At 62.1% G+C, this 11,456-nt stretch overlaps 3 protein-coding genes across 5 annotated transcripts in view; all 3 read left to right on the forward strand.

Moving 5' to 3' along the window:
• PYM1 (PYM homolog 1, exon junction complex associated factor) overlaps nucleotides 1-1,259 on the forward strand; it is a 2,795-nt gene extending 1,536 nt beyond the window's left edge. Inside the window, exons 2-3 of the mRNA XM_041478368.1 lie at nucleotides 45-60; nucleotides 160-1,259. Coding sequence (XP_041334302.1) covers nucleotides 45-60; nucleotides 160-1,234 — 1,091 coding nt within the window. The 3' untranslated portion in view covers nucleotides 1,235-1,259. The remainder of the gene's footprint in view (nucleotides 1-44; nucleotides 61-159) is intronic.
• Nucleotides 1,260-2,136: 877 nt separating this feature from the next.
• On the forward strand, nucleotides 2,137-4,967 carry LOC121359435 (splicing factor 3A subunit 2-like). Its single transcript, XM_041478375.1, has 3 exons — nucleotides 2,137-2,417; nucleotides 3,650-3,952; nucleotides 4,019-4,967. The coding sequence occupies exons 1-3, from the start codon at nucleotides 2,266-2,268 to the stop codon at nucleotides 4,845-4,847; spliced, it is 1,284 nt and encodes a 427-aa protein (XP_041334309.1). The 5' UTR covers nucleotides 2,137-2,265; the 3' UTR covers nucleotides 4,848-4,967.
• Nucleotides 4,968-5,614: 647 nt separating this feature from the next.
• On the forward strand, nucleotides 5,615-10,870 carry DNAJC14 (DnaJ heat shock protein family (Hsp40) member C14). Of its 3 annotated transcripts, none has more exons than XM_041478372.1 (6): nucleotides 5,622-6,963; nucleotides 7,045-7,151; nucleotides 8,495-8,614; nucleotides 9,318-9,559; nucleotides 10,195-10,297; nucleotides 10,607-10,870. In XM_041478372.1, the coding sequence occupies exons 1-6, from the start codon at nucleotides 5,671-5,673 to the stop codon at nucleotides 10,827-10,829; spliced, it is 2,088 nt and encodes a 695-aa protein (XP_041334306.1). In that variant the 5' UTR covers nucleotides 5,622-5,670; the 3' UTR covers nucleotides 10,830-10,870. The 3 variants fall into 3 exon arrangements, 2 of the variants coding, with proteins under 2 accessions (XP_041334306.1, XP_041334307.1); XM_041478373.1 differs by having other exon boundaries at nucleotides 5,627-6,963; nucleotides 9,399-9,559; nucleotides 10,607-10,868; XR_005956043.1 differs by lacking the exon at nucleotides 10,607-10,870 and having other exon boundaries at nucleotides 5,615-6,963; nucleotides 7,045-7,116.
• The last annotated feature ends 586 nt before the right edge of the window (nucleotides 10,871-11,456 follow it).

The raw sequence follows: 11,456 nt of genomic DNA on the forward strand, positions 1-11,456 counted from the left end.
AATTTTTATTTCCTTTTTATTTTCCTTTCTTCCCCTCCCCACAGCTACGAGAACAAATACGTGAAATTCTTCCGGAGCAAACCCGAACTCCCCCCGGGTTTAAACCCCGAGCCCNAATTTTTATTTCCTTTTTATTTTCCTTTCTTCCCCTCCCCACAGCTACGAGAACAAATACGTGAAATTCTTCCGGAGCAAACCCGAACTGCCCCCGGGTTTAAACCCCGAGCCCACCCCCTCCCCACCGAGCCGAGGGACCCCCGGGCGGCCCGAGGGCTGCGACCCCTCCCCAACTTTATCCAAAAGCGCCCGGAGGAACCTGAAACGCAAAGAGAAAAGGAAACAGCAGCAGGAAAAAGATCGGGAAAACCACGGGGACGGACTGAGCCAGGCGCTGGAAAAAATCGGGATGGGAGGAGGAGGAGGAGGAGGAGGAGGAGGAGGAGGGGACAGGAACAGCGCCGGAGGAGGAGGAAGAGCAGGAGGAGGAGGAAGAACAGGGGACGGCCACAACGGAGGAGGAGGAGGAGGGACAGCGGGGGAGAAAAACGTGGAAAACCCTGGGAATTCGGGCAAAAATCCCGCCAAGAATTCCGAGAAAAATTCATCAAATTCCAACAAGAATCCCGCCAAAAATCCCCAGAAGAATTCAGCGAATCCCGGGGTTAAAAACGGGAATAATTCTGGGAGCGACAATAATTCGGGGAATAATTTAGGGAACGCTAATTTGGGCAACGCTAATTTGGGAAATAATAATTTGGGGAGTAATAATTCGGGAAATAATAGTTTGGGGGGTAATAATTTGGGGGGTAATGATTTGGGGGGTAATGATTTGGGAGGTAATGATTTGGGAAGTAATAATTTAGGGAATAATAATTTAGGGAATAATAATTTAGGGAATAATAATTTAGGGAATAACTTAGGGAACAATAACCCAGGAAGCAATCCGGTGAAGAATTCAAGCGGCAACACCGCGAATGATTCCGGCAGCGCCTGCGGGGTGAACGCCGGGAATCCCGCGGGGGATGAGCCAGGAGCGGAGCCGGGGGGCGGCGCGGGGGGCGCGGAGCGCGGGCGGCGCATGAAGAGCCTGCGGAAGAAGCTGCGGCAGGTGGAGGAGCTGCGGCTGCGGCTGGAGCGCGGCGCGCTGCCCCGGCCCAGCCCCGAGCAGCTGCAGAAGCTGCGGCGGCGCCGCGAGCTCGAGGAGGAGCTGCGCGCGCTCGAGCTGGACTCGTGAGCGGGTGCGGGGGGCTTGGTTTTAATTTTTTTCGGGTTTTTTGGGGGGTTTTTGGGGGTTTTATTTTTAATTTTTTCGGGTTTTTTGGGGGTTTTTTGGGGTTTTTTTGTGGTTTTATTTTTAATTTTTTCGGATTTTTTTGGGGTTTTTTTGGGGGTTTTTTTGTGGTTTTATTTTTATTTTTTTCGGATTTTTTTGGGTTTTTTTGGGATTTTTTTCGGATTTTTTTTTAAATTTTTTTGGGATTTTTTGGGGTTTTTTTTTGGTTTTTTGGATTTTTTTGGGATTTTTTGGGTTTTTTTGTGTTTTTTTGGGATTTTTTTCGTGGTTTTTTTTTTTTTTTTTATTTTTTGTTTGGTTTTTTTAGGTTTTTTAAAATTTTTTTTGTGGTTTTTTTTTTGGTTTTTTTTTTGTTTTTGTTTTTTTTTAAATTTTTTTTGGTTTTTTTTGTTTTTTGTTTTGTTTTTTTTTTTTATTTTTTTAGAACTTATTTTTGATTTTTTTTTTTGGGTTGGTTTTGTTTTGAATCATTTTGTTTCGGTTTTTTCATTCTATTTTTGTTTAATTTTCTTTTTGTTTCATCTTATTTTAGTTTTTGTTTCATTTTTCATTTTACTTTTGTTTAATTTTATTTTATTTTACTTTATTTTTTATTTTTTATTTTATTTTATTATAGTTTGGGGGGTAATAATTTGGGGGGTAATGATTTGAGGGGTAATGATTTGGGGGGTAATGATTTGGGGGGTAATGATTTGGGAGGTAATAATTTGGGGAGTAATAATTTGGGGGGTAATAATTTGGGGAGTAATAATTTGGGGAATAATAATTTGGGGAATAATAATTTAGGGAATAATAATTTAGGGAATAACTTAGGGAACAATAACCCAGGAAGCAATCCGGTGAAGAATTCAAGCGGCAACACCGCGAATGATTCCGGCAGCGCCTGCGGGGTGAACGCCGGGAGTCCCGCGGGGGATGAGCCAGGAGCGGAGCCGGGGGGCGGCGCGGGGGGCGCGGAGCGCGGGCGGCGCATGAAGAGCCTGCGGAAGAAGCTGCGGCAGGTGGAGGAGCTGCGGCTGCGGCTGGAGCGCGGCGCGCTGCCCCGGCCCAGCCCCGAGCAGCTGCAGAAGCTGCGGCGGCGCCGCGAGCTCGAGGAGGAGCTGCGCGCGCTCGAGCTGGACTCGTGAGCGGGGGGGCCAGGGACAGGGCACCGCGGCGTTGCCCCTTTAAGAAGCGTTGCCTCTTTAAGAACCCTTGCCCCGTAAGGGGCGTGTCTCTAGCCAACTAAGAGGCGTGGCTATGCAGATTTAAAGGGCGTTGCCAATACGTTAATGGGCGTGATTATAGCCATATAAGGGCAGGCTCGTGGCCGTAAGGGGGCGTGGCCATTGCCTTTTAAGGACCGCGCCGCGCGCCCCTCTCGCGTTCTGCCCCACCCCGGAAGTGGGCGTGGCCAGCGCGGCGGCGGGCGGAAAGCGGAAGTGCGGCCGTGAGGGGACTCGGGGGGGGCGGCGGCGCGACCCCCCCCCCCCCCCCCCCCCGCCGGTACCGGCGTGGTGAGTCCCGAACCCCCCGGAGCCGCTCCCGAACCCCCCGGTACCGGCGCTCCGAGTGCCGCTCCGAGCGCCCGGGGCTCCCAGGGCCGGTTTATGGGATCCCGGGCGTCGGTTTGGGGGTCCCGGGCCCGGTTCAGGGGGTCCCGGTTCTATTCAGGGGGGGTCAGGGTGTTCCCCGGGACCGGATTTCGGGGTTCCCGGGGCCGTCGCGGGGGTTGATCGGGGGATCCCCGGGTCCCGGGAGTCGCTCGGGGCGTCCCGGGGCCGTTCTGGGGGTCCCGGCTCCATTTTTGGGGGTCCCGGGGCCGTTCTGGGGGTCCCGGCTCCATTTTTGGGGGTCCCGGGGCCGTTCTGGGGGTCCCGGTGCTCGGTTCAGGGGTCCCCGGATCCATTTTGGGGGGTCCCGGATTCGTTCTGGGGGTCCCAGGCCTCGGTTCAGGTATCCCGGGGCCATCCTGGGGGTCCCCGTGTCCATTTTGGGGGTCCCGGGGCCGTTGTGGGGAGTGCCGGAGCTCGGTTCGGGGGTCTCGGGCCCATTTTGGGGGTCCCGGGGCCGTTCTGGGGGTCCCCGGGTCCATTTTGGGGGTCCCGGGGCCGTTGTGGGGAGTGCCGGAGCTCGGTTCGGGGGTCCCGGGCCCATTCTGGGGGTCCCGGGGCCGTTTTGGGGGTCCCCGGGTCCATTCTGGGGGATCCCGGTGCTCGGTTCGGGGGTCTCGGGCCCATTTTGGGGGTCCCGGGGCCGTTCTGGGGGTCCCGGGGCCGTTCTGGGGGTCCCGGTGCGGCTCAGGGGTCCCTCCGGGGCTCTCCGCCGTGCCGGTGCCGGGGGTGCTGACCCCGCTGTCCCCTGTGTGTCCCCCAGGGATGGCCGTGACCTGAGCCCGCAGCGATGGAGCGGCCCCGGTACCGGGAGGCGACCCCCGGGGGCAGCGGGCCCGGGGGGGGCTCCGGAGCCGCCCGGAGCGGGAGCTGCGGCCACCCCCGCGCCACCGGCACCGGCACCGCCACCGGCACCGGCACGGCGGGGGGCGGCGAGGACGAGAGCGGAGAGCGCGACACTCCTGTCCCCAAACCCCCCGGGAGTGTCCCCAACCCCGGGGGTGTCCCCAGTTCTGAGGGTGTCCCCAACTCTGGGAGTGTCCCCAAACCCCCGGGTGTCCCCAACCCTGAGGGTGTCCCTGAGGGTGTCCCCAGTTCTGGCAGTGTCCCCAAACCCCCGGGTGTCCCCAACCCTGAGGGTGTCCCTGAGGGTGTCCCCAGTTCTGGCAGTGTCCCCAACCCCAGGACTGTCCCCAACTCTGAGGGTGTCACCAGCCCCGGGGGTGTCCCCACTCCTGAGGATGTCCCCAACACTGGGACTGTCCCCAACCCCGGGAGTGTCCTCAGCTCCGGTGGCATCCCCGGTCCTCGGGGTGTCACCAGCCCTGGGAGTGTCCCCAACCCTGAGGGCATCCCCAGCTCCAGAAGTGTCCCCAACTCCGGCCGTGTCCCCAAACCTGAGACTCCCAGGAGTGTCCCCAACCCCGGGAGTGTCCCCAACCCCGGGAGTGTCACCAGCCCCGGGAGTGTCCCCAGCCCCAGCAATGTCACCAGCCCCGGGAGTGTCCCCACCACCGAGGATGTCCCCAGCCCTGAGGGTGTCCCCTCCCCCGGGGGTCGCTGTGGCTGCCGGGGTCCCCCGGCCGCTCCCCCGAGCCCCTCCCGGGACCTCCCGTGCGGTCTCGGCTGCCGCCACCGGGGACCCCCGCGGGACAACGGCGACCCCCGCGGGGCTCGGCGGCGACAACGCCACGACGAGCCCGACCAGCAGCTCGGCGACACCGCCGGGGGACAGCGGGGGACCCTGCGGGTGGCCCGGGCGGGGGTCGCGCTGTGCCTGCGCCTGCTCGGAGCTCTCCTGGCGCTGCTCTTCCTCCTCCTCCTCCTCCTCCTCGGCGGGCTCCGCTCCTTCCTGCGCGGCGGCTCCGCGGGGCTCCGCCGTTCCCGGGAGCTGCTGGCCGAGTGGCTCCGGCGGCGGGCGAGCCAGCGAGGTGGCGGCGGCGGCGGTGACGAGGAGGTGACACGTTTGGTGGCCATGGCCGAGGTGGCCGAGGAGGAGCTGGACCCGTTCCGGGTGCTCGGGGTGGAGCCCACGGCCAGCGACACCGAGCTGCGGCGGGCGTACCGCAGGCTGGCGGTGCTGGTGGGTCTTGGGGACACCTTGGGGACACCTTGGGGACCTTGAGGACACCTCAGGGACTTGGGGACATTGAGGGATGTTGGGTGTTCCTTGAGTTGGGCCAAGCATGGAGAGAGCAGGGAGCAGAGGAGCCACATCTGAGGTGGGTTCAGATGGTGAGGTGGGGACACTTGGGGGTCTTGGGGACACCTTGGGGACCTCAAGGACACTTCAGGGACCTTGGGCACACCTCAGAGACATTGGGGACATTGAGGGGACTTGGGGACATGAGGGACGTTGGGTGTTCCTTGAGTTGGGTCAGCCACGGAGAGGTGGGAACCACATCTGAGGTGGGTTCAGAGGGTGAGGTGGGGACATTGGAGTCTTGGGGACATTGGGGACATTGGGGACAGGGACAACACCAAGGCGGCCCAGGAGGAGTACGTCAAGAGAGCCCTGGTAGGTGGTCCCGGGGCCGTTTTGGGGGTCCCCGGGTCCATTCTGGGGGATCCCGGTGCTCGGTTCGGGGGTCTCGGGCCCATTTTGGGGGTCCCGGGGCCGTTCTGGGGGTCCCGGGGCCGTTCTGGGGGTCCCGGGGCCGTTCTGGGGGTCCCGGTGCGGCTCAGGGGTCCCTCCGGGGCTCTCCGCCGTGCCGGTGCCGGGGGTGCTGACCCCGCTGTCCCCTGTGTGTCCCCCAGGGATGGCCGTGACCTGAGCCCGCAGCGATGGAGCGGCCCCGGTACCGGGAGGCGACCCCCGGGGGCAGCGGGCCCGGGGGGGGCTCCGGAGCCGCCCGGAGCGGGAGCTGCGGCCACCCCCGCGCCACCGGCACCGGCACCGCCACCGGCACCGGCACGGCGGGGGGCGGCGAGGACGAGAGCGGAGAGCGCGACACTCCTGTCCCCAAACCCCCCGGGAGTGTCCCCAACCCCGGGGGTGTCCCCAGTTCTGAGGGTGTCCCCAACTCTGGGAGTGTCCCCAAACCCCCGGGTGTCCCCAACCCTGAGGGTGTCCCTGAGGGTGTCCCCAGTTCTGGCAGTGTCCCCAAACCCCCGGGTGTCCCCAACCCTGAGGGTGTCCCTGAGGGTGTCCCCAGTTCTGGCAGTGTCCCCAACCCCAGGACTGTCCCCAACTCTGAGGGTGTCACCAGCCCCGGGGGTGTCCCCACTCCTGAGGATGTCCCCAACACTGGGACTGTCCCCAACCCCGGGAGTGTCCTCAGCTCCGGTGGCATCCCCGGTCCTCGGGGTGTCACCAGCCCTGGGAGTGTCCCCAACCCTGAGGGCATCCCCAGCTCCAGAAGTGTCCCCAACTCCGGCCGTGTCCCCAAACCTGAGACTCCCAGGAGTGTCCCCAACCCCGGGAGTGTCCCCAACCCCGGGAGTGTCACCAGCCCCGGGAGTGTCCCCAGCCCCAGCAATGTCACCAGCCCCGGGAGTGTCCCCACCACCGAGGATGTCCCCAGCCCTGAGGGTGTCCCCTCCCCCGGGGGTCGCTGTGGCTGCCGGGGTCCCCCGGCCGCTCCCCCGAGCCCCTCCCGGGACCTCCCGTGCGGTCTCGGCTGCCGCCACCGGGGACCCCCGCGGGACAACGGCGACCCCCGCGGGGCTCGGCGGCGACAACGCCACGACGAGCCCGACCAGCAGCTCGGCGACACCGCCGGGGGACAGCGGGGGACCCTGCGGGTGGCCCGGGCGGGGGTCGCGCTGTGCCTGCGCCTGCTCGGGGCTCTCCTGGCGCTGCTCTTCCTCCTCCTCCTCCTCCTCCTTGGCGGGCTCCGCTCCTTCCTGCGCGGCGGCTCCGCGGGGCTCCGCCGTTCCCGGGAGCTGCTGGCCGAGTGGCTCCGGCGGCGGGCGAGCCAGCGAGGTGGCGGCGGCGGCGGTGACGAGGAGGTGACACGTTTGGTGGCCATGGCCGAGGTGGCCGAGGAGGAGCTGGACCCGTTCCGGGTGCTCGGGGTGGAGCCCACGGCCAGCGACACCGAGCTGCGGCGGGCGTACCGCAGGCTGGCGGTGCTGGTGGGTCTTGGGGACACCTTGGGGACATCCTGGGGACACCTTGGGGACACGCTGGGGACCAATCCCATCGTGCCTTGGCAGGTGCACCCCGACAAGAGCCGCGACCCCCGGGCGGAGGCGGCGTTCAAGGTGCTGCGGGCGGGCTGGGAGCGGGTGAGCAGCCCCGAGAGGCGGCGCGAGTACCAGGCGTGAGTTTGGGGGGTCAATCCCGCGTTTTGGGGTGTAAATCCCAATTTTTGGGGTGTTAATCCCAGTTTTTGGGGTGGGCTGGGAGCGGGTGAGCAGCCCCGAGAGGCGGCGCGAGTACCAGGCGTGAGTTTGGGGAGTGAATTCTAAATTTTGGGGCGTGAATCCCACATTTTGGGGTGTAAATCCCAATTTTTGGGGTGGGAATCCCATATTTTGGGGTGGGAATCCCATATTTTGGGGTGGGAATCCCATATTTTGGGGTGGGAATCCCATATTTTGGGGTGGGAATCCCATATTTTGGGGTGGGAATCCCATATTTAGGGGTGGCAATCCCAGGTTTTTGGGTGGGAATCCCATGTTTTGGGGTGGGAATTGTGGTTTTGGGGCTGCGAGACCTCCCGTTTTGGGTGCAGAATCCCAGGTATTGGGGTGGGAATCCTGGGTTTGGGGTGCCACTCCCATATTTTGGGTATTAATTCCCATTTTTCGGGTGCAGGAAGCAGCTGGCTCAGGGGGAGCTGGCACGGGCACTGGGCACGTTTTTAGTGCCATATATCCCATTTTTGGGGGTCAATCCTATATTTTGGGGTGCCAATGCCATTTTTTGGGGTTCCAATCCCATATTTTGGGTTCTAATTCCCATTTTTTGGGCGCAGGAAGCAGCTGGCGCGGAGGGAGCTGGCGCGGGCGCTGGGCGCGTTTTTGGTGCCGTATATCCCATTTTTGGGGTGCCAATCCCATTTTCCAGGGTGCCAATGCCATATTTTGAGTATTAATTCCCGTATTTTGGGTTCTAATTCCCATTTTTTGGGTCCCAGGAAGCAGCTGGCTCAGGGGGAGCTGGCACGGGCACTGGGCACGTTTTTAGTGCCATATATCCCATTTTTGGGGGTCAATCCTATATTTTGGGGTGCCAATGCCATTTTTTGGGGTTCCAATCCCATATTTTGGGTTCTAATTCCCATTTTTTGGGCGCAGGAAGCAGCTGGCGCGGAGGGAGCTGGCGCGGGCGCTGGGCGCGTTTTTGGTGCCGTATATCCCATTTTTGGGGTGCCAATCCCATTTTTCAGGGTGCCAATCCCATATTTTGGGGTGCCAATCCCATATTTTGGGGTGCCAATCCCATATTTTGGGTCCTAATTCCCGTTTTTTGGGCGCAGGAAGCAGCTGGCGCGGGGGGAGCTGGCGCGGGCGCTGGGCGCGTTTTTGGTGCCGTATATCCCATTTTTGGGGTGCCAATGCCATTTTTCAGGGTGCCAATCCCATATTTTGGGGTGCCAATCCCATATTTTGGGGGGCCAATCCCATATTTTGGGTCCTAATTCCCGTTTTTTGGGCGCAGGAAGCAGCTGGCGCGGAGGGAGCTGGCGCGGGCGCTGGGCGCGTTCCTGGGCCGGCTGCAGGAGGAGCTCAGGGACGCCATGGACGCCATGGGCTGCACCCGCTGCGGGGGACGCCACAGGTGGGGACAGCGGGGACACTGGGGGGACAACGGGGACAACTGGGACACTGTAGGGACTGCGGGGACAGTGGGGACAGCTGGGACACCAGGGACAGCGGGGACACTGGGGGGACAGCGGGGACACCAGGGACGGTGGGGACAGCTGGGACACTGTGGGGCACCTGAGATACTGCAGGGACAATGGGGACAGCGGGGACACCACAGACACCAGGGACACTGCGGGGACACTGGGACAGCGGGGACACTGGGGGGACAGCGGGGACACTGCAGGGATAGTGAGGACACCTGGGACACTGCGGGGACAGCAGGGACACCAGGGACAGTGGACACTGCAGGGACAATGGGGACAGTGGGGACAAGGAGGACAGCAGGGACACTGTGGGGACACTGCAGGGACACTGCAGACAGTGGGGACACCATGCACACCAGGGACTATAGGGACAGTGGGGACACTGCATGGACAGTGGGGTCAGCAGGGACACGGGACAGTGAGGACACCTGGGACGCTGTGGGGACAGTGGGGACACTGCAGGGACACTGTGGAGACACTGGGGACAATGGGGACAGCAGTGGGGGGCACATCGTGTCCTGGGGGGCTTGGGTGACCTTGTGTTCTGGGGGGGGGCTTGGGGGGTGACATCCTCTCTTGGGGGTCTCACGTGTGTCCCTGGGGGGTGTCACAGTGTCCCCAATGTCCCCACAGGCGGTTCCAGCTGGACAGGGACCCCCGCGGGGGCTGGTACTGTGCCCTGGGGGTGTCACAGTGTCCCCAATGTCCCCACAGGCGGTTCCAGCTGGACAGGGACCCCCGCGGGGGCCGGTACTGTGCCCCGTGCGGGGCGTGGCACGCGGCCGAAGAGGGTGACCTGTGGGCAGAGTCCAGCCTGCTCGGCCTCAAGGTCACCTACCTGGCCCGCATGGACGGCCACATCTACGACGTCACCGGTGAGGGACACGGACACACCTGGCGGTGACACAGCCCCAGAGACAGGGGTGGCCACACCCACCCAGGGGGTGACAGGTCCCGTGGTGTCCCTGGTGTCACCATGGCCAGGGGACAGCATGACCAGGGGACAGACACCATGACCATCTCTGGGGGTCCCTCATGTCACCATGAGCAAGGGGACACCGTGACCAAGGGCACACTATTACCATCCTGGGGTGTCCTTGGTGTCACCATGACCACGGAGGTGTCCCTGGTGTCACCATGACTGGGGGGACACCATGACCAAGGGGACACCATGACCAGGTCCCTCTTGGGGAACACCATGACCATCCCAGGGGTCTCTCTGGTGTCACCATGACCAGAGGGACACCATGACCAAGGGGACACCATGACCATCCCAGGGGTCTCTCTGCTGTCACCGTGACTGGGGGGACACTATGACCAGAGGGACACCATGACCAAGGGGACACATGCCCACCCCAAGGTCTCTCTGATGTCACCATGACCAAGGGGACACCATGACCATCCCTGGGGTCTCTGATGTCAACATGCCCAGGTCACTCAGGGGGGTGACCATGCCCACCCCAGGGGTCTCTCTGCTGTCACCGTGACCGTGTCCCCTGTCTGTCCCCAGAGTGGGCGGGCTGCCAGCGCGTGGCCATCTCCCCGGACAGTCACCGTGTCCCCTACCACCTGTCCTTCGGCGCCAGGACAGCCACGCCCGCCGGACGCCAGCGGTCAGTGCTGGGGGGGTCCCCAGGGGTGTCCAGGGGCTGGACACCAGTGGTCAGTGTTGGGGGTTGTCCCCAGGGGGGTCCTGGGATGTCCTGGGGGTGTCCAGGGTCTGGATGCCAGCGGTCAGTCCTGGGGGAGGAGGCTCCAAGGGTGCCCAGGTGTGCCCAGGTGTGTCCAGGTGTGCCCAGGTGTGTCAAAGTCTACCCAGGTGTGCCCAAGGGTTGTCTAGGTACATCCAGGTGTGCCCAGGTGCATCCAGGTGTGCCCAGGTAGCTCCAGCTGTGCCCCAACCCCCTTTTCTCTCCCCCCAGGGCCCCCCCCAAGGGCAGCCCCCCCTCCCCCGCTGACCTCCAGGATTTCCTGGCCCGCGTTTTCCAGGGGAATCCGGTCCCGGGCGAGGCCGGGGGGGCTTTCCCCGCCCCCCACGGGGCTGCGGGACCCCCCCAGGGACCCCCCCAGGCCCAGGGGGGCCCCCCCAGAGGGGACACGAAGCACAAGAGGAGGAAGAAGGGGCGGCGGCCGCTGCCGCGCTGAGGAGACCCCCGATCCCCACCCCAAAAAAAAAAAAAAAAAGGGCTTGGAATAAAAAAATCTATTTTTTTTTCTTTTTATTTGGGTTTTTTAAAGAAAATCGAGTGGTGGTTTTTGTGTTAAAAAATAAAAAAAGGCGGAGGTTGATTTAATAAGGGAGGTGTGGAAATAGGGGTTGGTTTGGGGGTCCCCAAGGCCCCCCCCGGTGTCCCCAAAGCTCCCCCAGCCTCACCAACCCCCCGGGAGCTCCGGGCCGCCGTGGCAGCACCACTTCCGGCTCTCACCGGAAATAGAATGACGTCACTGACCCCCGCAGTGGGCGCCGCCATGTTGGCGGTACCGGTGAGGCCTCAGCGTGCGGCGCCATCTTGAGTGTGGGCAGGGCCGCGCTGGTGCCGCTTCAGGCGCCGTTACCGGGGTTGTGGCGGGTCAGCTTCCACACCCATCATGGCGGCCGCCACACCCATCATGCCGGCTGCCATATCCATAGGGGAGATTATTGAAATAATTCTAATTAGTTTAATTATTTAAATTGTTTACTTTTTTAAATGATAATAAGAGGTGGTTGTGGCTCGAGAGCTGCGGGAAATGGGCTGTTGTGGAGACTCGAAGTGGTTATAATAACAAATG

The sequence above is a fragment of the Pyrgilauda ruficollis genome, unplaced genomic scaffold, assembly GCF_017590135.1.
Source record: "Pyrgilauda ruficollis isolate IOZ18807 unplaced genomic scaffold, ASM1759013v1 scaffold448, whole genome shotgun sequence".
NCBI classification, from domain to species: Eukaryota; Metazoa; Chordata; class Aves; order Passeriformes; family Passeridae; genus Pyrgilauda; species Pyrgilauda ruficollis.

Bases quoted from the DNA above. Each gene is read 5' to 3' on its own strand.
- LOC121359435 (XM_041478375.1), top strand. From the start codon at position 2,266: ATGAAGAGCCTGCGGAAGAAGCTGCGGCAGGTGGAGGAGCTGCGGCTG. The intron at 2,418-3,649 runs GTGAGCGGGGGG...TGTGTCCCCCAG, and splicing joins CGCGCGCTCGAGCTGGACTC to GGATGGCCGTGACCTGAGCC. The intron at 3,953-4,018 runs CCTGAGGGTGTC...GGTGTCCCCAAC, and splicing joins AACCCCCGGGTGTCCCCAAC to CCTGAGGGTGTCCCTGAGGG.
- DNAJC14 (XM_041478372.1), top strand. From the start codon at position 5,671: ATGGAGCGGCCCCGGTACCGGGAGGCGACCCCCGGGGGCAGCGGGCCC. The intron at 8,615-9,317 runs GTGGGGACAGCG...ATGTCCCCACAG, and splicing joins CGCTGCGGGGGACGCCACAG to GCGGTTCCAGCTGGACAGGG. The intron at 10,298-10,606 runs GTCAGTGCTGGG...CTCTCCCCCCAG, and splicing joins ACGCCCGCCGGACGCCAGCG to GGCCCCCCCCAAGGGCAGCC.